Here is a 25,348-nt window from a genome sequence, read left to right as displayed (position 1 = left end):
GTCCAGCTTTCCCAACACCACTTGCTGAAGAGACTGTCTTTTCTCCTTTGTATATTCTTGCCTCCTTTGTTGAAGAATAATTGACCGTAGGTGTATGCGTTTATTTCTGGGTTCTTTATTCTGTTCCATTGATTTATATGTCTGTTTTTGTGCCAGTACCATGCTGTTTTGATTACTGTAGCCTTGTAGTACTATCTGAAGTCTGGGAGGGTTATGCCTCAAGCTTTTTTCTTTTTCCTCAAAATTGCTTTGACAGTTCTGGGTCTTTTTTAGTTCCATATAAATTTTTAGGATTGTTGTTCTAGTTCTGTGAAAAATGTCATGGGTAATTTGATAGGGACTGCATTAAATCTGTAGCTTGCTTTGGGTAGTATGGCCATTTTGACAATATTAATTCTTCCAATCCAAGAGCATGGGATATCTTTCCATTTCTTTGAATCATTTTCAGTTTCTTTTATCAATGTTTTATAATTCTCAGCATATAGGTCTTTCACCTCCTTGATTAGGTTTATTCTTAGTTTTTTTTTGACACTTTTTCTTTTGGCTGCACCATGTGGCTTGTGGGATCTTAGTTCCTTGACAAGCGTGGAGTCCTAACCACCAGGGAATTTCCTTTGACACAATTTTAAATGAATTTTTTTTTTTTTACATTCTCTTTCTGATATTTCATTGTTAGTGTAAGGAAATGCAACCGATTTCTGTATACTAATATTGTATCCTGCAACCTTGCTGAATTCATTTACTAGTTCTACAAGTTTTTGTGTGGAGTGTTTAGGGTTTTCTATATAGTGTATCATGTCAACTGCATATAATGACAATTTTACCTCTTCCCTTCCAATTTGGATACCTTTATTCTTTTTCTTGTCTGATTGTTGTTGCCAGGACTTCCAATACCATGTTGAATAGAAGTGGTGAGAGTGAGCATCCTTGTCTTGTTCTAGAGTTTAGTGGGAAGGCTTTCAACTTTTCACCATTGAGTATTATGTTGACTGTGGGTTTGTCATAAATGGCTTTTATTATGTTGAGATATAATCCCTCTATATACACTTTGGTGAGAGTTTTTTTTTATCATGAATGGATGTTGAATGTTATCAAATGCTTTTTCTGCATCTATTGAGATGATCTTGTGGTTTTTGTCTTTTCTTTTGTTATTGTGGTATATCACATTGACTGATTTGCATATGTTGAACCATCTTTGTGACCACAGAATGAATCCAACTTGATCATGGTGTATGATACTTTTAATATATTTTTGGATTCTGATCTGTATTTATTTTTAATTCCTTTTCTTGCCTTACTGAGGTGGCTAAAACTTCCAGCATTATGTTGAGTAGCAGTGACAGAGTGCACATCCTTACTTTGTTCCTTATCTTAGGGATAAGGCATTCAGTCTTTCATCATTAAATATGATGTTAGCTACAGATTTTTTTTTGTAGATGTTCTTTAGCAAGTTTAGGAAATTCCTTTACTCCTGGTTTGCTTAGAATTTTCATCATGAATGGGTGTTGAATTTTGTCAAATGCTTTTTTCTGCTTTAATTGATATGATCATGTGATTTTTCTTCTTTAACCTGTAAATATGGTAGATTATATTGATTGATTTTTAAATATTGAATTATTTTTACATCCCTGAAATAAGTCCCACCTGGACATGGTGTATAATTCTTTTATGTAATGCTGAATTCTATTTGCTAATATTTTGATAAAGATTTTTGTATCTATATTCATTAAAGATTCATTTAAAAACTATCCTTTTTTTAAACATCTTTATTGGAGTATGATTGCTTTATAATGTTGTGTTAGTTTCTGCTGTATAACAAAGTGAATCAGCTATAGGCATATGTATATTCCCATATCCCTTCCCTCTTGGGTCTCCCTCCTACCTTACCTATCCCACCCCTCCAGGTGGTCACAAAGCACCAAGCTGATCTCCCTGTGCCATGCAGCTGCTTCCCCCTAACCATCCATTTTACATTTGGTAGTGTATATATATCAATGTTACACTCTCACTTCGTCCTAGCTTACCCTTCCCCTTCCCCATGTCCTCAAGTCCATTCTCCACGTCTGTGTCTTTATTCCTGTCCTGTCCCTAGGTTTATCAGAGCCTTTTTTTTTTTTAGATTCCATATATATGTGTTAGCATACGGTATTTGTTTTTCTCTTTCTGACTTACTTCACTCTGTATGACAGACTCTAGTTCCCTCCACCTCACTACAAACAACTCAATTTTGTGTCTTTTTATGGCTGAGTAATATTCCATTGTATATATGTGCCACATCTTCTTTATCCCTTCATCTGTTGATGGACACATAGGTTGCTTCCATGTCCTGGCTATTGTAAATAGTGCTGCAGTGAACATTGTGGCACATGACTCTTTTTGAATTATGGTTTTCTCAGGGTATATGCCCAGTAGTGGGATTGCTGGGTCATATGGTAGTTCTATTTTTAAAAACTATTCTTTTTTAATCTTATGGTTTATCCTTTCACTGTTTATAAGCAAATATACTCCCCCCTTTTTAAGGTAACTGGTAACATACTATACACATTTCTCTCCATCTTTATTTTTTTACTTAACAATATATCTTGGAGAGAGTAAGCTTCAAAAACAAATCAGGGATGAAATCAAGGCAAATGGTACAGTTGGATGCTCCAAAAATCAGCCCTTCCACTGAAGCAACCAGTGACAATTGACAGAATCAACTTTTTTGGAACTCTGAAATCTAGCAAAAAACTTACAGCTCTCAGAGGAGTGTGTAAAAAAGAAAGGAGATGCTAAATGTTGACATTTAAGATCAAGTCACTGGGACTTCCCTGAAGGTCCAGTGGTTAAGACTCCATGTTCACGATGCAGGGGGCACAGGTTTGGCCCGTGGTTGGGGAACTAAGATCCCAAATGCCTCATGATGTGGCCAATAAATAAAGTTAGTATTAAAAACATAGTTTTAAAAAAAACGATCAAGTCACTGACTGATCACTGAGATATTAGAACAGAAACTTCAGTGACCACACATCATAAGGAACATAGTCTTTGCAAAAATAGTTTGGAAAAGTCACTAAACAAATGGATGACTATATCCCTCAACAAGCAACAACAGCAAACTCTGGGGAGGAGAAAAGAATCTGATTTTCAGAGTTACCACATTATAAAATTCAAAATGTCTACTGTTCAACAACTACAAAAAAATTACACAGCATACAAAGAAACAGAAAATATGGCCCATTCACAGGAAAAGAAATTGACAGAAACCATCCCTAAGGAAGCAGACATTGGATTTACTAGACAAAGACTTTAAATCAACTGTTTTAAAAATACACCCAAAGAGCTAAAGAAAAGCATGGATAAAGAACTAAAGAAAACCAAGAGAATGGTGTACAAACAAATAGAGAATATCAGTAAAGAGATAGAAATTATAAAATGGAACCAAATAGAAAATCTGGAGCTGAAAAATACAATACCTGAAATGAAAAACTGACTAGAGAGGTTCAACAGTATTTCTGAGCAAGCAGAAGAGTCAGTGAATGAAAGTCAATTGAAATGATCCAGGATGAAGGACAGGAAGGAAGAAAAAAAATGAAGAAAAATGAACAGAGCCTGAGACGTGTGGGACACATCAAGTATACAAACATATGCATTATGGAAGTCCCAGGAGGAGAAGGGGGACAGAAAGCATGTTTGAAGAAACAACATCCCAAAATGTCCCAAATTTGGTGAAAGACATGAATCTACACATCCAAGAAGCTCAAAGAATTCCAAGTAAGATAAACTTGAAAAGGTCCAAACTGAGACACATTCTAACAAAAAACAAGTCAGACTGTGTCACTGGTCTGCTCAAAATTCTGCAGTGGCCCCTCATCTCAGAGCAAAATTCAAAGTCCTTACAATATCCTGTGAGGTCCTTCATAATCCCCCCACCCCTACCACATCACCTCTCTTGACTCCATCTTCTAGCACTCTCTCTCACTCTCCCTCCAGCCACACTGGCCCCCTTGCTGTTCTTCAAAGCCATTAGTAATTCAATCTCAATTACTAATGAAGTTGTGTTGAAGTCTCCAACTATAAAAGTGACTTTGTCTATTTCTCCTTGCAGTTCAATTGTTTTTTGTCTCACATATTTTGACACTCTTGTTAGATGTATGTATTTCAAGGATTGTTATGTCTTCTTGGAAAATTAACCCCTTTATCATTATATAATGCTCCTCTTTATGCCTGATAATTTTCCTTGTTCTGCTTTGTTTGAAATTAATATAGCTACTCCAGCTTTCTTTTGATTAGTGTTGGCATGGTTACCTTTCTCCATTCCTTTATTTTTAATCTACTGTATCTTTATGTTTAAAGTAAGTTTCGTGTAAACAACATAGAGTTTGGTGTTTTTTATCCACTCGGTCAGTTACTATCTTTTCACTGGTGTATTTATTCCATTCATATTTAAATGATTATTGATATAGTTTGATTAATATCTACCATATTTGTAGCTCTTTTCTATTTATTGTACTTGTTCTCTGTTTTTTTGTTTTTTGTGGTTTTTTTTGGTTTTTTTTTTTAATCTGTCCCCTATCTTTCTACCTTCTCTGGCTTTAATGGAACATTTTATATGGTTCCATTTTCTCTTCTCTCTTAGCATACCAATTATACTTCTTTTAAAAATGTTTTTAGTGGTTGCCCTAGAGTTTTTGATATATATTTTAAGTGATCTAAGTCCATTTTCAAATAACACTATCCTTCTTCATAGCTAGTACAGGTACGTCATCACAGAGTATTCCCTATTCCTCCCTCCTGTCTCTTATAACTTTGCTGTAATTCATTTCATTTATCCATAATCACCCAGTATTGTTGCTATTATTATGTAAACCATTTTCTATTAGATCAATTAAGAATAATAAAAATAAAATATTTATTTTGCCTTCACTTATTCTTCCTCTAATTGTCTTCCTTTCTATTTATAGAACTAAGTTTTTGATATCTATCATTTTCCTTCTCTCTGAAGAACTTCTTTTAACGTTTTTTCCCAAGATGGGTCTACTGGCAGCAAATTCCCTTAATTTTTGTTTGTCTGAAAAAGTCTTTATTTATGTTCAATTTCGAAGGATAATTTCACTAGATACAAAATTCTATATTGTTATGCACCTAGAGAATATCATACTAAGTGAAGTAAGTCAGACAAAGACAAATATTATATGGTATCACTTATATGTGGAAACTAAAAAATAGTGCGAATGAATCTATTTACAAAACAGAAACAGACTCACAGACATAGAAAACAAACTTATGGTTACCAAAGGGGAAAGGGAGGGGGAAGAGATAAATTAGGAGTATGGAATTAGCAGATACAAACTGCTATACATAAAATAGGTAAGCAACAATGATTTACTGTGTAGCACAGGGAACTATATTCGATATCTTGTAATAACCTATAGTGGAAAATAATCTGGAAATATATATATATATCTGAATCACTTTGCTCTACACCTGAAACTAACATGATATTTTAAATCAACGCTACTTAATTAAAGAAAAAAACTCTATGTTGTTATTGTTTTTTCTTTCCACACTTGAAAAAAGATTTCACCCCAATCTGATTTTGCTCGCACGGTTTCTGAGAAGTGTGGTGTAACTCTTATATTTGTACCCTCTTTCCCCAGCTTCATTCAAGATTTTCTCCCCACTGCCCCCTCCCCCACAGTTTGAATAGACTCCAATCTCTGGCTCTCTGACCACAAGAGCGTCCCCTCTGTGATCTCCTTGCTGCTTCCCTCTGACCTCGTGGGGACCCCAGCCTGGACTCTCCTCCACTTTCTGCCAATCACTCTACCCTCCACTTCTTTCCTTGCCCAACTTAAGAGTCCCCTGGAAACCACTTGAGCAACCCTCGCTAATGTCCGCTCCTCCCTTGCCTGCTAAGCAACCTCTACCTGGTCAACTCAACAATCTGCCCACAGCTGGTGCTGAGCCCAGCTGGAGAGCAGCCCACCACCTGGGACCCCCACCATGCCTCCTGGGGTCACTGCAACCCCATGACCTCTCACAAGCAAGAGGGCTCTGGGGCCCCTGGATATTCTTCCATTTCCCCTGGTCAGTCCTCTTCCTGGTCCCCATGGCAGCATCTACACTTGGGACTTACTTACCTTTCTCCACTGTCCTTAAACCTCTGGGACCATCCACCATCTCCCCTCTCCTCAGCTACTAACTTCACACCTACTTTGCATACACACCTATACAGGAACCCCCAAATGTCTTGAACAACTCTGTTTCCTCTGAAATGTTTAAAGCATCCAGAAAAGTACAAGAGAACGGAGTAGCTAACACCCATGTGTCCAGTATCCAACTCTATCAAATTACCTTCTGACTCCAAACCTGCCAGTGTGCCTGCATGACCCACAGAGGTTAAAAGCCAGACTGCCTGGGCTCAAATTGTGAATCCAGCATTTACTTAGCTTCTCTGTGCCTCAGTTTCCCCCTCTGTCAAAAGGTAGAAATGAGAGTGTCCACCTCATAGGGTGGTGGGCGGAGTGAACAAACTCATATGCGTAGAATGTTCAGTGAAAGTTAGCTCTTATCGGGTCATCTTTCCTCTTGACTCAATTGAAGAGAGAACTTGCTGTAAGTCTAACCCCTTGGGTGGGCTTCCAGATCCTTTCCCAAGTCTTCTCTACTGGCTGCTGTAATTGACTTCTAAACAGACTTCCTCCCATTTAAAGCTCACAGACACCCCTCCCCATGTGCCAAATGCCCTCCAGCAACCACCCTCTCCACTCCTCTTCCTTTCAGAGTCAAACTTCACTTGTTCTCTGCACACCCTCCCTCCCACTTACCCTTCAGCCGGCCATAAACTTCCCTTCCCCTGAACCCACTCTTCCTTGATATCACCAAATGCCTCCAAATGTCATCCCGTGGGCACATCTCAGTCCCCATCTGGCCATTCACAGCAGGATTTGACTTTGCTGACCACTCCGTCCTCCTTGAAACACTCTCCCAGCCCCCCACAAACTCAGGGCCACCTCCCTCTGCATTGCCTCACACTCTCTGGTCACTCTCTCACAGGTGCTGCCCTGAGACCCTCGACCCTCTGTTCTCTCCCCACCCCCCTGTCCTGGACCATCAGACCCATGCCATCAAACTTCACTTACCACAAGTTGTCCCAAGCCCCCAGTTTACATCTTCAATCCCAGCTTCCTTACTGATTGTTCAGATCCATGTAGCCGACTGCCTGCTGGACAGCTCCTCCTAGATGTCTCAGAAACACTCAGACTCAGCATGATCAAAATGGAGCTGACGGCACAATCACTTTGGAGAACCACTTGGCAGAATCTTCTAAAGGAGAATGCACGCCCACGCCGTGGCTCACAATCCCACTCCTCGTGTCCAACAACAGTGTATACATATGTGCACCAAAGCACATGTACAAGAACGCTCACAGGAGCACTGTTCATGAGGACTCCAAACTGGAAACTACCCAAATGCCCATCAACAGTAGAACAGATAAATAAATGTTGGCACATTCATATGCTAGAATACCCGCCTGCAGTACTGAAAATGAATGATTTATCCAACAATATGGATAAATCTCACAAACATTATGCTGAGCAAAAGAAGCCAGACATGAAGGAGTACACGCTGTACACTTCCAATTATATGCAAAACTGACCTGTGGTGCTAGGAGTTAAGACCTTGGGGAGCAGTAGCTGAAGGGAACAGGAGGGGGCATCTGAGCGCCGGTGATGTTTCTCAACCTGGTACTCACCCTGGGCGCTAGTTACACAGCCATGTTTGGTTTGTGCAAATCACTGATTGTGGTTTGTGCACTTTTCTGCATAAATTTTATATGCCAATGAGAAGTTGAAAAAAACAGGACACATCCTCTTCCCCATCAAGCACCCCCTCTCCCTGGTGTTCTTTCTCTCAGAGAATGGTCCCAACTTTCCACGCAGTTGCCCAAGTCAGAAGTTGAATGTTATTCCCTGCTGTTCCCCGCTCGTTGTCATTCGCAGCCAAGTACTATCACTCTACCTTCTAACCATGTCTCAAATTCACCCATTTCTCTTCACCTCCACTGCCTCTTCCTTAACCCAGACCCAGCTCCCCCCTCTTCCGTGCTTCTGCAGCAGCCTCCCAGCCTCCAGTCTTGTCCTTCTGCATCAACCCCACACAGCTGCCAGAGGGACCCTTCTGGAATGGAAATCCAATCTCCCCTGGTTAAAAAATTTCAGTGATTTCCTAAAGCCTCCAGATAAAGCCCACCCTCCTGCTCTGGAATCCCAGGGGCTCTGTGTTCTGGGGCTCTGACTCCACTCCAGCCCCAGAGCTATGTCCCAGGAAGTCTCACTAGCCTTTGCACAGGCTTTTTCCTTGGCCGGGAACCCTCTCCATCCCCTCATCCCTGCTTTTCCTGGCCAAGGCCCACACATCCTTCAAGCCTCAGCTCAGATATCCTCCCACCTCCACAAAGTGTTTGGGCCCCCTTGGGCTGTCACAGCAGCGTGTGCTACCCCCATCCCAGCACATACCACACTCACTGTAGTGAAACTGGCTGCATGTGTATCCACTTCCCCCACTAAACCTTGGGATCCGTGGAGGAGGCCATTGCGTGTGCCTTGTTCACTACTCCATCCCCAGAACCTAGTATGGTAGAAGCTCAGGAAGGATTTGTTGGATGGATGAAGGACCCCAGAAGGAAGAAAAACATCCAGGCTGCAAAGTGCTGAAGGCCTGGGGTGGATCTCCAAGGGAGTTGGTGAAAAGGTAGGGGGAATTTCCCCCTTAAGAGACAAGAGTTCTAGAATTAAAAATCTTAGAACATCAGAGCTTGAAGGGACCTCAGAAGCCATCTAATAATCCACTTTTTGATTTATTAATGAGAAACCTAAAGGAAGGAGCCACTGGCTGGACAAGGATGCGTGGGAGGAGGGAGAGGCGGCAGCTGCAGAGTAAGGCAAGGTGATGATGAAAGTGAATATTTAGCGTTGATAGGGCTCCTACAATAAGTAAAGATAACATTCCTTCTGGATATGAAGGTGGGGTCCCACAGGTGGCCCGCTTCCCAGGTCTCCCCAGTAGAGCCGGACTCACCTCCTCACAGTGACCACTAGATGGCGCCAGCTCACCAGGCAATGAAGAGAGCAAGGGCTGGCCGGCTCACCCTCTGCTTCTGTCCTCCCTCCTAAGTTCCTCCCCTCAGACCTGGCACTCTGTGAGCCCAGTTGCTGTGGCCGTGCCCCGGTGGCATAATACTTAGGCTTCAGGGAACAGCTTGCTTCAACAAGGTACCTGTTCTCATGCCAGAGAGAGGGTGGGCCATGGACTCTGACCTGGGCATTGGCCAGCACTGCCCCTTCTCCCTCCCACCAGCCTCCCAGAGGCACCTGACTGCCCTCCATCACCCCTCCACCAGGGGCAGGACTTTGGCCAAACTGACACCTGCTCATCTTGTTGGCTCAGGCGAGGTGCAGTGGGTGGCACTGGTCCCACTGTATCCTCTGGCAACCTCGCTACCCTGAGCTGGCAGATGCCAGCCCAGTGGCTGGTGGCTCCAGTCCTGCTGGCGTGACAGGCTCCTTTGGGGCCATATGGCCCCATCTGGGAAGCTGCTCCTGCTCCTACCCTAGAGTGGGACAGCTTGACGCCGGTGCCTGCTCCATGCCGCCCCTTTTCCTAACCCCGCAAGCGTACCCAGCCAAGATGATTCAGCCCCTCTCCAGTATTAGGGAGTCTCAGTTATTCATTCAACAAACATCTACTGAGCACTGAGGTTGTGTGTGCCAGGACCTGCCCTAGGTAACTGGAAGGTAGTAGTGAACTGGACAGATGCAGTCCCTGGTGTCCTGGAGCACAGAAGGCAATGGGGCATCAGATACTAACCTCACATTACCAAACAATTGTTTAATTGCTCTCTTAAGTCCCTAATGCTGCAGTTTGAATCCATTTCTAGAACTCTTGGACTTTCAGAGCAGAATGCAGCATAGAAATTATCCTAACATAAACCACCATCACCACCACCCTTTCATGATTCCAGGATTCTGGACTCCCAGCCCAGTGCTCCTTCACTTTACTCGGGAGCGACAGTGAGGAGGGAAGGGAGTGAGGGCTTTGTGAGAACCGCGTGAGGAATATCGACTCTCTGCTTTCTCTGAATTATCTGGCCCTTCTCTGTCTCAGTTGATGGATGAATGAATGAATGAGCCCCCGAGAAGGGGCTTATCCGACGCTTTGGAGAGCTGGGGGCTCCAAAGCAGGCCCTGCCCGCCTCCCCCTGCTCTCATCCTGGGAGGGGGAGCCGGCCTGCCCAGTGCCCTTCCTGCCCCCAGCGCCGCGGGCTCTCTAGGCGCCCTCTTGGCAACAGAACAGAGGGCATCCAGAGCGGGTGGTAACTCGCCCCGCCACGGGCTCGGAGCGGTGGGCGATAGGCGCTGGGGGGACGCGGAGATAGACAGATAGCGCTCCCCTAGCCCGCCCCCCGCCCCCACCTTTCCCACGCCTCGGCCTCCCCGGAGCCACCTGGACCTGGCGGGCACTCCTGCCCCTCGGCCCACGGACTGTGGCCCTCTGTCTCAGCCAACGGCAGCTCTCAAAGCCCTTAGAACCCTGGCAGCCCGCCCTGGCGGTCTGACTTTGGCAAGGGGCACAGAGCCCCCTGCACTCTTCTCTTGCGGACAGAGTCTACGGAGACCCTTCCTCGGGGATGGGCGAGACTTGGGGAGGCCGCAGAGGCCAGGACTGACCAGAAGGTGGCGGGCTGGCACTGCGTGTCCCTGGGACGCGTCAGCCAGCCAGGCAGGGAAAGGGGACAGGAGAAGAATTGACGGGGAGCCCTGCGTGAACGTTCTATGCAGCTAGGAAATGATATTTGGAGGAGCTCCCCCTCCCCCTACCAAGAAAGGCGGAGAACAGAATTGAGAGTGGAATGGATAAATGGGCTAAAACGTTGGGAACAATTTGGATGCCCTAGAGGCCTGGCCTTGTGGGCCAGACAGAACTAGGAGGTGGGGGTCCCCAGGGAGCAGAGCCTCTTCTTCAGAGTTTCTTGGGGGGAGGGGGTTCAGTGGAGCATCATGGTTCCCAACTACTGGAGATCGGGAAGGTGTTGAGAGTTTTATGTACATAGGTTCACAACTACACATTGACACACAGACACCCCATCCCATGGTCCTCCACTCACACTGCTTACAGCCCCCCCCATATACACTGGTACACTTTCTCACACTCACACTCCTGCACTCACATACATTCTCTGCATGTAAATGAACTCTGTATCTACTGCGGAACACTTGAAATCCTCACGTCACACACCTCAAGTACACCCGTCCCCTACACCTGATCTCTAAAAATGCCCACACTCCCCCAGTGCTGTCCCAAATACACAGAATCTGCCCCCAGACTTACCGAAGCACACAGATATCCAGCCTGTGTCCCACCCATCCTCATGGGGACCCCAGGTTCCCTGTTCCCTCCAGCAAGCCTAGCCCATCTCTGAAAGTTTTGGAGATAACTTTAACATCGCCACACACAGGCTGTGCACCTCCACCCTCTCCATAAGCCCCTCATCCACACACCTGCTTACCAGGCCCTCTCCAATAGGACCCTCCCTGGACCCAATGATGACTTTCATAGGCCCAAGGCACTTTTGCCTGATGGGCCCCTTCCTCCATTAAGAATATTTTTTTAAAATTACACTTTATGACTGCATTGCTGTAAAGACAATAAATATATTAATATACATTCAACCATTTTCTTCAACCTAAAATGTTCTCCTTTCTTCTGATTTTAAAAGAAATTAGAACATTGTCATGAGCCCTGGGTCCTTCTACTTTGGGCATGTTTGTCTGCCAGTCATTTCCACACACACACACACCTTGGACCACCTCCCTCCACAAACACCCAACAGGCAAATTCCCCTCCTTCTCTGTCGCACCTGAGCCCACCTTCCACCCACAGCCAGAGAGACAGACAGACTGAAGGATCCTGGGGACTCTACAGATAGACACCCTCCTCCCACTCTTTCCTTCAGAGACACTGGGGGTTTATCTGGGCTGAGGGAGGGATCCACAGGAGGAGGAACAGAGGGGTCTGTGTGAGTGTGTGTGTGTGTGTGTGTGTGTGTGTGTGTGTGTGTGTGTGTGTGTGTGTTGGGTAACAACAAAGAATGAGGGAGAGAGAGAGAGAGGGAGAGAGAGGGAGAGAGAGGAACGAAAGAGCTCAAGAGCATGTTTTGCCTGGAAGGCAAGACTTGCAGCCAATCAGAGCGCTGGGGCCTCCCTCTGCGACTCCACTATTGAGTCTATAACCCGCTGGCCGGGCGGAGCTGGCAGCATTTGACTGTGGCTTGGGACGCAACGAGAAACGCGCCGCGACCGCCGGAAGACCGGCGATGGTCTAAGCGCCCCTCGGCCGACCCTCCCCAGAAACGCTGCCGGGCCCTCCCCTCGCCCTCCGGACACGCACCCCCGCCTCGTCTACTCCGCCTCCCCCGCGCTCCTGCCCGTTCCGGCGCTCCGGCCGAGGCCAGCCCGGGGGGTGGCGCGGCGCCCGCCAGGATGAGTGGCTCCTTCGATCGCAAGCTCAGCAGCATCCTCACCGATATCTCCAGCTCGCTCAGCTGCCATGCGGGTTCCAAGGACTCGCCCACCCTGCCGGAGTCTTCCGTCACTGACCTGGGCTACTACAGCGCTCCCCAGCACGACTACTACTCGGGCCAGCCCTATGGCCAGACCGTGAACCCCTACACCTACCACCACCAGTTCAACCTCAACGGGCTTGCAGGCACGGGCGCGTATTCGCCCAAGTCCGAGTATACCTACGGAACCTCCTACCGGCAATACGGAGCCTACCGGGAACAGCCACTGCCCGCGCAGGACCCAGGTGAGGACCACGGGGTCGCGGGAGAGTGGGGGACACGCGGAGGTTCCCGAGCGAGCGAGAGAAAGGCGAGGAATTGGAGCCGAAATCTAGGGACGCGCCCCGGGTAAGAAATGTACTGTCCGAAGTTAGAGAAGGTGGGCTAGATGACCCCCAGAGGGGACAGACGACCTTCCAGTCCCGAGACTGCGCGCCTTCGGGGCGTGGTGCGTGCGGGGCGCCGTGGTCCTGGGTGAGGATCCGCGTGAGCGAGGCGAGGACGCAGGGGCTGTGGATGGCAGAGAACCTCCTGCTCCAGGTGCTTTCCGGGCACTTCAGCAGGCGGTCCTCCATCGGGCTGTAGAGGGCTGGCGGGTAGGCAGCGGGCGCTGGAAGCTCTGCGACCCCTCTTTGGATCTGGGCTGGGGGGGGAGGGAGAAAGGTGAGGGGGACACGGAGAGAGACCCCTCAGAATTACCAGAACAGGGAAGGAAGCAGCAGCGGAGAGTGGAGAAACTGAAAAAGAGAAAAGTGGAGTCAGCGTAAAAGTGGAGAGACAAAGTGAGAGAAAGGACACAAGAAAGGAACAGAGGAAAGGGTGAAGGAAGGAAGGAAGAAGGGCGTCTGATGTGTCTGCAACTTTTCTGAAAATCTAAAACTATTCTAAAATAAAAAGTTTAAAGAACAATAAAGGAAGGGAGGACGGAAGGGAAAGAGGGAGAGAAGCGACCGACGGCGTGGTGCGGGTGACAGGGCGGCGGGCAGACGATGGCGGGAGCTGCGGAGAGCGAGGCGGCGGCCGTGCGCGTCCGGTGGTAGCTTGGCGCCGGGACCGCGCTCTGGGGGCGCGGAGCTGGGAGCCGGGGAGCGCCGCGTCGCGGGCGGCCGCCGGCCCGGCGCTGTGGCCGCAGCTCCCAGCCGGGGCGCCGGCGGCGGAGCGAGCAACCGGGAAGTCCCGGGGTGAGTAGGTGGGCCGGAGGGTGGCGTGTCCCGCGGGGCCCATGAGGGCCCCGGGGTCTCAGGCCGAGGCTGAGCCGCCCACTGCCCCGTGCGTTGCCCGCAGTGTCCGTGAAGGAGGAACCGGAAGCCGAGGTGCGCATGGTGAACGGGAAGCCCAAGAAGGTCCGAAAGCCGCGCACGATCTACTCCAGCTACCAGCTGGCCGCCCTGCAGCGCCGCTTCCAGAAGGCCCAGTACCTGGCGCTGCCCGAGCGCGCCGAGCTGGCCGCGCAGCTGGGCCTCACGCAGACGCAGGTCAGTGGTGGGCGGTCGAGGGCCGCGAGGACTCGGTGGGGCCCCGCGGGACCCCGGGACTCCCCAGGCACTGCTGAGCCTAGATGGCCTCTTAAGTTCCCCGCAGGGCCTTGAAACCCTTGCCTGTGGGTGGAGGGGCCCCCAGATCTCAACCTCTGTTCGAAGTTTGTGCATTAGCACGTGTACAGGCGTGCATATTTGTGAACCTGTGCGACTGAGTCTCTCACAAGGAGAGGTGTCCTCCCTGTATCCCAGAATCTACAGCTCCCACAGGCCCCCAACAGTGTTGGTCACGCACAGGGTTGGTCACTGATAGGAGTCTACACCGTGTCTCCCCCCAGGCCAGGCATGTGTGTGTAAGAGGTGTACATATACGTGTATGCACATATATTTGCACACAGGCTAATGGATCTGTGTACATGTGGGAAAGCACACTTAAGGAGTGAGACCTTTCAAGGGTCACTGTGCTTATAGATGGCAAGGCAGATGTACTTGACTGGGCACAGGGGTGAGTGCATGTACAAAAATGTGTGCTTGTATCAAAAGACTGCATTCCTGCTCAGCACCCAAATGCTCCACCCCTTTGTGTGTGCCGGGAGCCAGGAACAGAGATTCCCCACAAAGGGGGACAGGAACTCAGAGGTGGGACTCCCCCCACCCCCAGCCTGTCCCTAAAGCCCCCAGCAGCCTGTCACTGCTCAGGGGAGGAGTGGCGGACGCCTGACTCCCTACAGGTGTTGACAGGCGGGCCTGGGTTGCGGCTGCGTGGGGCCTGGTCCGCCGGGAATCTGGGTCACCCGGTGAGGAGCTGATTCATTGTTTGTACCAGTCATGGGGTGGAGAGCAGCAGGGGGAGGGGGAGAAACCCCAAGGGAAATTTGGGGAATCATGGCTCACCTGCTCCTGAGTCCCCAGGTCACCACCATTAGCCAGCCCTGGAGGGCTCCTGAGTGTGTGACCGTGGGTGCTCATGTTTGCAGGGTGTTTATCTGGCTGTATCTGTGCATGTGTGTATCTTTATAGCCTGGTGTCTCGTGTGTGAAGCTGTGAGTGTGTACATTGCCGCGCATGGAGATGCTTATGTGGGTGTGCATTTGTCTCTGTGTATCTGTGCACCTCTGCTTATGGGTTTCCAATGTGAACAAAATACCACAAACCGCCCATCTCCCGTCTGGGCTGCCTTTTATTCAGTGCTTACTATGTCAGTAGTGTGACTGGCTGTACTGAGTTCTTTATTTGTTTTAACTTATTTGAGCATCATAATAACCCTATGAGGTAGGTAATAGTGCTGCCATCATCCCCATTTTGTAGATGAGGAAAGCAAGAACCAGAGAGGTTAAGTAACTTGCCCAAGGTCCCATGCTTAGTAAGTGGCAGAGCAAAATTTGGACCTAGGCAGTCAGAAGTTCCTGGCCGAAGTTCCGTCCCCGACAGAATAAAGATGCTGGCCTGGGGGTTCGGGTGCCTGGGTTTTGCCTGGGTCTTGTGTGACGGTGGGTGCTGGCCTTGCCCTCTCTAGGCTGGGTCCCCTGATGGGTTTTCACTCAGCTTTCTGCGAGGCTAACTAGCTCCCCCTTTCTTCTCTGGGGCAGGTGAAAATCTGGTTCCAGAACCGCCGCTCCAAATTCAAGAAGCTGTACAAGAACGGGGAGGCGCCCCTGGAGCACAGCCCCAATAACAGTGATTCCATGGCCTGCAACTCACCACCGTCACCCGCCCTCTGGGACACCTCTTCCCACTCTACTCCAGCCCCTGCCCGCAGCCAGCTGCCCCCGCCGCTCCCGTACAGTGCTTCCCCCAGCTACCTGGACGACCCCACCAACTCCTGGTACCATGCACAGAACCTGAGTGGACCCCACTTACAGCAGCAGCCGCCTCAACCAGCCACCCTGCACCATGCCTCCCCCGGGCCCCCGCCCAACCCTGGGGCTGTGTACTGAGCACCCCCCTGGCCTGAACCTCTCACGAAGGAACCCCAGGACCAAGCAGAAGGCGCGTCCGTCCTAGCCGACACTCAGGAATCATCGGGGAGCACAGGGGAAAGGACACCCCTTTTCCCCCTTCCCTTGCCCCTTCCTCCAGGGACCCAAGAGCTTCCAGATGAAATTTGCATGGGCCAAGGATGCCCCCTGAATTTCCCTTCCCCTGCCTAGACACTGGGGTGCCCCTCCAGATGTTTGGGAACTTCACTCCGGCTGGGACAGCTGTTTCCCTTCTGCTCCAAGAGCCTGGATTGGCTTTAAATGGCTCATCACCTTCCAGATTCTAAAACTTAGTCCCGAGTCCCTAGACTGGATTCCTTGGGCACTGGGGACACCGTGGAGCGTCTTCAGGTCAGGCCTGGGCTGGGGCACCGGGCACTGTGGATTCTGGGACCTGCCAGGCCTAAGCTCCTGCCACGGGGACCTGGGCTGCCCCTTAACTGAGCATTCCCTCTGCCAAAAAGACATTGAACCTTGAGACTGGGACTCAGGGTGGGGACCTCAACGAGCCCTGCCCTGAACTTTTAGCCCTCATTTAGGGTTTGAGGGTTAAACCAAAGAAAAGCCCCCAAGTAAGGGAAGCTTTTAATATTTGTGGCCTTAGAGAGAACTCAAGGAGCACCTCCCCTCCCCCGCTTTGGTCGGAGAGGAGGGGTGGATCCCAGGCATCCTTCCCGAGGACCCATTTCTTCTTCCATGTACAGGACTTTGCACAACTTTGGTTTCAAAAGCTGTTGAAAAATAGGAAGACAAAGGGCATTGTTAACAGATAGGACCAATCTCCCCTGCGTGGGTGCCTCTGCTCGCCCACACCCCACCTATTCCTCTCCTCCAGTGAGTTGGCAGTTTTGGCACCAAACCCCAAATCTCCAAGGCAAGACAAACCCCAAAACACCCCCTTTCCGGTGGCCTTGGAAACAGATAATTCCCGCCAAGACGGCGGAGAATGTCGGGTGACGTGCATGGGGCACAAGGGAAGGGTTATAACTCGGTGCCTTTAGGGGTGAGGGGGTGGCTGTCTGAAGGGTCAGTGGCACTGCCCCTTCCTGGCCCAGACGCCCCCCAGAGCTAACCGTCCTCCACCCCTGATGTGGTCGAACATGGAAGAGAAGGAGAGGTAGAAGACTGTAGCTATATATATAGTATGTATTTTTTTTAAAGCAACGGAGAGAAGCAGCCTCCTCCCTACTGTGGTTTCCTATTTATGTGGCCCTTTCCTCCTGGATGTACCTGCCTGTGCGTCGTGAGCTGAGAGAAACAGATGTGGGCTCCGGCTGGATTTGGGTTTGTGGGAGGCACAGGCGAGAGGAGAGACGTGGTGGATCTCGAAGAGTCCTACCCCAGGGGTAGAGGAATGAAGCCAAGTCCCACCCCCTCCCAGCCTTCTCATTTCTGCTTTCTTATTGGACCCATCTTTATATATAACATTAATAAAAAAGAAGAAAATAACCACTGAGCTCTTTGAACTGGAGGCTAGAGGCAGGCAGCTCTCGGCGGAGGGCCGGGAGTTGGGGAAGGTGTTTGGTGGGGAAGGCCCTCTGAGCCTCCAGGGTCTCCTGGGGGAGTCAGAGCCCTGGGGACCTACTGCTGGGGCTCTGGGCTCAAGGACTGGGCTGAGCCTGGCCCTGGGTAGTAGGTGCTCCTGACCCCATGGCTGCCCCCACGGTCTGGGGAGTGGAGGCTCCCAGCCCTTGGCCCCCCTGACTCCACTCTGCTTGGTGGCTTGGCATCCCCTGTGAGCCAGCAGCCATCCGCCACTGCCGCCGGGTCACCTCAGGGCTGCTCTTTGATCTTGGGCTCACATGCAGACACGCTTACACATGCGTGTAAACCCCCTGCCTCCACGCCCTGGCCCCTCACCCTCCTGTCTATCCCTTTCAGCTGGGGGTGAGGGTGACGCCTCAGGCAGGGGGAACACCACTGCTCCCACAGCTGGCAGGGACCCCAGGCCACTGGGATCCAGGCTGGACCATGGAAACAGACAAGGGGTTTCCATGTTGACCTTCCCTGGGAGTGCTCGGGCCCTGACTCAGAGCCCTTTTGCTGTCGCGGCTGCCGGCCTGGGCCAGCAGTGCCACCACCCTCCTCTTCCAGCTGCCAGACTCCGAGACTCTGGGGACAGAGAGCTGGAGGTGGCAGTAGGAACGGAGTGGGGTGTGTGTGAACAAACGTCTTGGCACAGATGGGAGACAGCGTGAATGCACGCACACGCTTGTGAAGCCACCTCTCTCGCTTATACACACACACGTACCAAGAAACGCATCTCTCTACCATCACACATACACGGACTCCCACCTCAGGCAAACGTGTTGCCCTCTGAGGCCAGTACACAGATCCAAACGCACACCTGAGACATGGTAGCGTCACACAAATATACAAATCGTACATTCCAAGGGGTACACAGGTGCACACACACATCGCTCAAGTCACCTGAGCATCACACACACACACACACACACACACACACACACACACAAACACACACAGGTATAGGCAGCTCCCTGTACTGGAAAAAGTCTAGGATGGAGAGTCAGCAACACCACCCAGCAGCCAAGGTGACCCAGCTTAGCCTGGAACCTCTCTGCCAGAATCTCAGTTTCCTCATCTGTCAAATGGGAACAACAATCCCCACCCTTTTGGCCTCTGTGGCTACGGTGAGGCACAAAGCAGAATAAGGATGAGAAGGCAGAAGACAGAAGGGCCTTGTGGAACAGCAGGGCTCCAGAACATGGGGGCCCTCCAACCCTCACCTCACCCTTCTGCCTCTCAGAAAATAGGCCTCCCCTCCCACCACGCCCGAGGGTGGTGGAAGGGAGGAGGGCCTCCAGCCCACGGACGCCAGCCAGGCTGGCAAGGGTTAAGTGGCAGCTGCCAGGCGGGGCTGAGCTGAGCAGTTTGGGTTGAGGGCTGCGTGCAGGCAGGAGCAGCGAGGCGGCAGCCGGGCAGACTTGCTGGAGACACTGCATTTTATTAGGACTGGGCTGCCAGCAAAGGGAGGGAGAGGGAAAAAAAGGGCAGAAAGAGAGAGGAAGGAAGGAGGGAGGCTGGGCGGGCAGGCTGGTGGGCGGGCTGCTGCGGGATGAAAGGATGTTGTAAGCTCCCTAATTCCTCCCTGCTCATCCCTGCTCTGTCAGGCTGGATTAACTGCCCGGGTGACCTCCCTCAGGGTCAGCCCCACCCCTCACCTCCCCTTCCTCCTCTCCTCACCTCCAGGCCAGGCAGGTGGCCCTCTTCACCAGCCCTGGTGGGTAGGAGAGCCACGAGGACAGGGACTTGGGTGGGGGACCTGGCAGAGTGCCTAGGTGGGGCAGCTGAGCCCATCTTCTGCCAGGTGCTTCTTGACTACACTCGTTGCCTCGTGACAACCTTCAGGGAAGAAGAGGGGGGCGAGGGAACCCCAGTCTGCCCTGAGGATCACTGTTCTCCAAACCTTAATAAGGGCTGGATTTGCTAAACTCCTACTCTGTGCCAGGCACTTTGCATGTTATCCTCGCAACAGCCAGGGAGGGGGGTGGTTTAGTACTCAATTTTCAGCTGGGGAAGCTGAGGCTCAGAGAGGTCCAATCTCTGTCAAGTTCACATAACTAATACATGACAATGCTGGGATTTGAACCCTGGTCTGTCTGGAGAATGGGTGCTCTTCATGGGCTTTTCTGCAGCTCAGGTTACTAAGACACCAGGGCAGAGTGTCAGAGAGCTGGGCAGCTGTGCCCACCCCAACCCTCCAGCCCTCCTCCCTGAGTCCTTCCCTGGGAGAAGTGGAGGTGGGCGGGGCTGGGCTTCTTCCCCAGGGCTGATCCTTGGAAAAGCTTAATGCCGTCGTCAGGAATGTGCACGCTGGAGTCAGCTGACCTGGAGTGAATCCTGCCTCCACTACTGTACTGACTGTGTGATCTTGGGCAAGTCACTTAGCCTTTCTAAGCCTCAGTTTTCTCATCTGTAACATAGGAATAACGCTACCTGCCTGGCAGATAGTTGTTGCAAGGACTAACTGGATAATATGTGTAAAACGCTTCACGAGGCATCCAGCACATGGTGCGTACTGCTCGGTGTATCAAAGTTGCTGTTGACGATGGTGACAGGGGAGATGGGGCTTACTGCCCACCTAGCCTCCTGCCCCATCCCACCCTCAACGTGCCTGATTCAGACCCAGGCCCCTGGCTGCACTTACCACATTGGTCGATCCACCGATCTCTAGGTGCACTCCAAAAAGGATTCAACCAATATTTACTGAGCACCTGCTCTGTTCCACGCACTGTTCTAGGAGCTGGTACCACAGATGACTGAAGCCTGGGGAAGGGAGGCACAGACCTGGGCTACGAGCTCCATGGCCAGAAGCAGGGCCCACCCCAGACAGGCCCCCAGCTGGACAAACCTGACACAGTCAGAGAGACTGGATGGGTTGTCAGAGGAAAGGGCAGGGCCAGCTGGTGGTGGGTGGGAAGGACACGTAGAAAGGCTTCGTGGGGGAGGTGGGATTTGAATTATGCCTTGAAAGAAGGATGGCAGCATGACAGGCAGAGATGGGGGTCTGGGAACATACTCCCTGGAGACCCCACCTGCAGAATAACTCCTCTCCTAGGACTCATGGGGTGCAGAGGAAGGAGGCTTGTGGGGGAGCCTGAGAGCAGGAGCCTCGAGGGCCCTCGCGGGCTGGCTAGAGCTGATGCTGAAGGGAGGGGAGGCACGGACCCAGTGGGTCCTTAAAACCTTCCCTGGATGCAAGGCTCAGGGTCTGGCACTTCCCAGCCCCTCAGATGTGCTGGGAGCCACCCTGACTCTGAGAGCCTGGAGAAAGGAAACTCCTGCCCCTCGACTGGAAGGAGACGCCCCTGCCCTTCTCACTTGCAGAAGTGGACGAGAAGGATGGTCTCTACCCCTGTCCTTGAGGCCCCTCCCTTTAAGGGGTCCCAGGCACTAGTGGATCTTAGAGACCTCACCCCAAATCAGCCTCTGCACACCACCCGCCTCAGCAGCACACCATCACTACCACTTACTCCCCAGGCCAGCAGGGCCCCCAACCTCCGCAGGGAAGGGATTCTGGGCAGCTGAGACCAACTGGACACTCGGTGTGCAGCCTCCCAGCCTAAGGGAGGGCTCTGGTTCGCCAAGTCAGGCTGAGTTGCGTCAACCAAGCCCGGAGGGGATGGAAGAGGAGGGCAGGGGGAGAACAGAGAGGGGGAGGAGAAGGGAGAGCCTTCAGCCAGCACCCTGGCCTCGGTTTTTCCAGCTTTAATTGCAGCGTTAATCACCTTAACAAGCTGTTTACCAGCCACCCAGCAGCCTGAGGCTGGGAGGCTCAGAAGCCAAAAAGTGCTTGGAGATGAGTTTCCTTGGCCCCAGGGAAGGGGGGGCGGGAGGACAGTGTTTATGGGGGCCCTGGTGGGGCTTGGGCCAGAGGGAGCAGGTTGGGGGGATGGCAGAGAAGGCTGGAGCCAGGGAGTCAGGAAGGCCAGCCTCCAGCTCTTTTCAGGGGCCCAGTCCCCCTCCCCCAGAAGTCAGTTCCTCAGGGTAACCTTCTTGGACCTCCAGCCCCTGTCTTTCTCCTTTGTCACTCAGCCATGCTGGTCACTGCTAGCTGAGTGATTCTTTCCAGGCCCCCAGTCCTAGCTCTGTGGAGGCAGAGCCTGTGCCTCACCTTTACTGTCTCGCCTCCCGCTTATAGCACTGGGCATGGACCACGTGGAGTATTTTTGTTCACCCTGGGGAGGGTTGCTGGGCTGCAAAGCAAGGGGCCTGGGGAAATCTTTTATACCAAGGTCCCGGGGGAGCAGAGCTGGGCAGGGTTTGAACTGGGACATCAAGCATGAGGGCGGGGGCTTTGGTGTGTCCACCCCATGCGCGTAGCGCTGACTGGAGGGCAGGATGCTCGTTGGACATCAACTGCCCAGATGAGTCAGTGAAAAGAGCTCTTGGGACCCCTCACATGATCCCTCCCACTCCCATCAGATGAGGGAGTGTGGGGCTGAGGGGGGAGTGATAACTGCCCCCCTCTCTCGGCTGTTGGGGGTTAACCAAGACAATGAGAGGAGCACCCAGCACCCAATCACCAATCGCTGCTTCTGAGCAACTGCAGGAACTAACAGTGACTGCACCCTCACTAGGCATCATCTCTTCGGGAAGTGGCCCCAGAGCGACTGTGTTACTTGCCCAAGGTCACACAGCAAAGGAGGGGCAGTGAATTTAGGAGACCTCCTGGCAGAGGAGGGAGTGTGGAATTGGCCTGTTGAGCCCCGAGGCGGGCTATCTGAGAGAATGAATGACTTAGGGACCCAGGGCAGCTGGGATAGACACCCTGGTAGGAGGCAAAGCTGGGGAGGGAGGGGACTGAGAGGGGGCGGGGCCTCAAGGCCCAAATTCCTGGGTTGTCTCCTGGCGCAAATGGGAGCAGGACTGGCAATGCCTGCTGAGTAGGCAGGGACCAGAGACTCCACACCTTGGAGGATTAGGTGGGGCGGGGGAGGGGGTACCCCCCACTCTGGGCCGTTCATCTCGCACCTAGCAATTGGCAGTGGCAGAAGCAGCAGCAGCAGCGTGCCCTTCCCTGCGCACTGAGGGCGTCTGGCCACATCATGCAACGCGTGTGGCATTGTCCCATGCCCACCCCTGGGGCCAGTCAGGCCTGTCCTGAGCTCAGGAATCACTAGTGGGGGAGGGGGGGTGACATGCCCTCAGCTTAGGGAGGGTAAGGGGGAAAGCTGAGGAAAGCAGGAGGCCAGAGGAAGCAGGAGGCTGGCTGGTAAGGAAGGGAAGTCTCCCAAGTGCAGACTCAGATCCTCCCAAGATCTGAGCAGTGAAGATGCTAATGGAGCACCTACTGTGCACCAAGCCCTGTGCCAGGTGCTTTCACAGGCACCGTCTCAACTGCCTGGCAAGGGCAGTGCCATTATCATCCCACTTCCCAGGTGACATAACTGCAGTTCAAGAGGTTCAATAGTTTCCCCTAAAGTCCTCCAGTCTAGCCTTCTGAATCCCTGGCCTGTGGGCCTCTCACCACCCCATGGCCCCTAAGACTGAAATGGAGAGAAAGCAGAGAGGGGGCCTGGCTCAGCTTTCCCCCCTGTTCCCAGATCTGCCCTGTGCCCTTAGAGACACCAGGGTGTCATAAAGTAGGACACACGTGTGCAAACACCCAGGCACACGTATGGATACTTCTGAGCTCTAACCCTGACTTTGACGCTTATTCACTGTGTATCCTCAGGTAAGTCATTTGCCCTCTCTGAGGCTCACTTTCCTCATCTATAAAATGGAGCTAATCATATGTATCTTTCAGGATTTCTGAGGAAATTAAATAACACATATAAAGGGCTTAACACAAAGCTTGGCTCAGTGATGGAGCTCAATAAACTATACTGTCAGTTCTAGATGAAACCAGCTTGTATGCAGTTAGGAGTCTCCTCAGTTGACCTTGGGAGTTCTAGGTGCCCTCAATGGGCCCAAAGTTGACCCTTCCTCCTAAGGAGGGGAAGTCTCATATAGAATTCCTCCCTCTACTGGGAAAGTCCTTTCTTGATTCCAACCTAAGTCTGCCACATGCTTCAGATGTAATGGAAGGACAGTCACCCAGGACAGGCCCATGTGCTGGGCCTTAGCACCAGCAGAAGGGAAGAGGGCAGGGTTTAATACAGGCACACCTTGTTTTGTTGTGCTTCGTTTTATTGCACTTCACAGATATTGCAATTTTTTTTTTAACAAATTGAAGGTTGTGGCAACCCCGAGTTGAGCAAGTTTATCAGCATCATTTTTCCAAAAGCATTATTTTTTTAATACTTTTTATTTATTTATTTTATTTATTTATTTATGACTGTGTTGGGTCTCTTAGTTTTCGTGTGAGGGCTTTCTCTAGTTGCGGCAAGTGGGGGCCACTCTTCATCGCGGTGCGGGGGCCGCTCTTCATCGCGGTGCGCGGGCCTTTCACTATCGCGGCCCCTCCCGTTGCGGGGCACAGGCTCCAGACGCGCAGGCTCAGTAGTTGTGGCTCTCGGGCCCAGTTGCTCCGCGGCATGTGGGATCTTCCCAGACCAGGGCTCGAACCCGTGTCCCCTGCATTAGCAGGCAGATTCTCAACCACTGCGCCACCAGGGAAGCCCCAAAAGCATTATTTTTAAATGAAGGTACATTTTTTTTTAGACATAATGCTATTGCACACTTAATAGACTACAGTATAGTGTGAGCAACTATAGTGCAGTGTAAACCTAACTTTTCTATGCACAGGGAAACCAAACAATTTGTGGGACTTGCTTTATTGCAATATTCATTTTTATTGTGGCGGACTAGAGCTGAACCCACAATATCTCCGAGGTACGCCTGTATCTTTCAGTTACTAATCAGCTAAAGAGCTGCTTCTCCACATCTATATACTTGCAGTGGTTTGTACATTTGTGTTTCCATTGTAACAGGAATATTTTCCCTCATTTATTGTAAGACTAGTGAACAGCATCCTATATCTATCTTGTATCCAGCCACTGTACCAAAATTTTCTTACTTCTGGAAGATTTTTCCCCCCTAAGGTGTCTTGAGTTTTCTAGGTATACAATCAAATATCAGTAAAAAGAAATCCTTTGTTTTTTCTCTCTTTTTTTTTTTTTTTTTTTTTTTGTCTAGCAGGAGGGATTCTGGGGTTATAGCAGAGGTAATCTTTCATGAATGAAGAAGTCAGGAACTTCATTCGCCTCTGCATTAACTCTGATCCAGGCAGGGACGGGATGATCTCACCTCTTCAGGCACCTTCTCACCTGGGCTGCTCAGAGGGCTGTCCTGGAAGCACAGTCAGAAGTCCTCACCCTTTAGCCAGTGTCCTGCACAACTTCCTCCCCTCTTCACAAAGCAGCTTCTGTCCAGCCCACCTCTCTCGCTGTGGGGTGTTTGGGGAAGACCGTCAGACTAGGGTTCTGCTCACAGGTGGAGACCAACAGAGGAACAGGGAAATCTGGACAAGACATCTCAGGGACAGAGAAGGTTTTTCTTGCTTGGCAGTCAGAGATAATACTAACAACTAATCCTTGCTGAATCCTGACTGTGTTATAGTGCCTTTTGTTGTTTTAACTCATTCAGTTCTCACCACCTTAAGAAGCACATGCTATTAATTATTATCTTCATTTCCCACATGAGGAAGGTGAGGTACAGAGAGGTTAGGAAGCGTCCCCAACTTATATAATGTTATAAACCAATGTTACCTCAATTAAAACAAAGAAAAAGGGGGGGAAAGGAACTTGCCCATGGCCATAGAGTTGGACTTGAACTAAGGCCTCTGGCTTTCATTTTTTTCTTGTGTGCGTGTTCCTGGG

At 50.7% G+C, this 25,348-nt stretch overlaps 1 protein-coding gene across 1 annotated transcript; it reads left to right on the top strand.

Moving 5' to 3' along the window:
* The first annotated feature begins 12,320 nt into the window (after positions 1-12,320).
* DLX3 (distal-less homeobox 3) lies at positions 12,321-17,466 on the top strand. Its single transcript, XM_007176422.2, has 3 exons — positions 12,321-12,849; positions 13,889-14,079; positions 15,672-17,466. Exons 1-3 carry the CDS (start codon positions 12,525-12,527, stop codon positions 16,017-16,019), a joined length of 864 nt encoding a protein of 287 aa, XP_007176484.1. The 5' UTR covers positions 12,321-12,524; the 3' UTR covers positions 16,020-17,466.
* The last annotated feature ends 7,882 nt before the right edge of the window (positions 17,467-25,348 follow it).

This window comes from Balaenoptera acutorostrata, chromosome 20, assembly GCF_949987535.1.
Source record: "Balaenoptera acutorostrata chromosome 20, mBalAcu1.1, whole genome shotgun sequence".
Taxonomy (NCBI): Eukaryota; Metazoa; Chordata; class Mammalia; order Artiodactyla; family Balaenopteridae; genus Balaenoptera; species Balaenoptera acutorostrata.
This window is presented reverse-complemented; position numbering and strand designations above follow the sequence as displayed.

Excerpts from the sequence above, each read along its gene's own strand:
- DLX3 (XM_007176422.2), top strand. The coding sequence starts at position 12,525 with ATGAGTGGCTCCTTCGATCGCAAGCTCAGCAGCATCCTCACCGATATC. Across the intron at positions 12,850-13,888 it reads ACTGCCCGCGCAGGACCCAG|TGTCCGTGAAGGAGGAACCG; the intron begins GTGAGGACCACG and ends CGTTGCCCGCAG. Across the intron at positions 14,080-15,671 it reads TGGGCCTCACGCAGACGCAG|GTGAAAATCTGGTTCCAGAA; the intron begins GTCAGTGGTGGG and ends TCTCTGGGGCAG.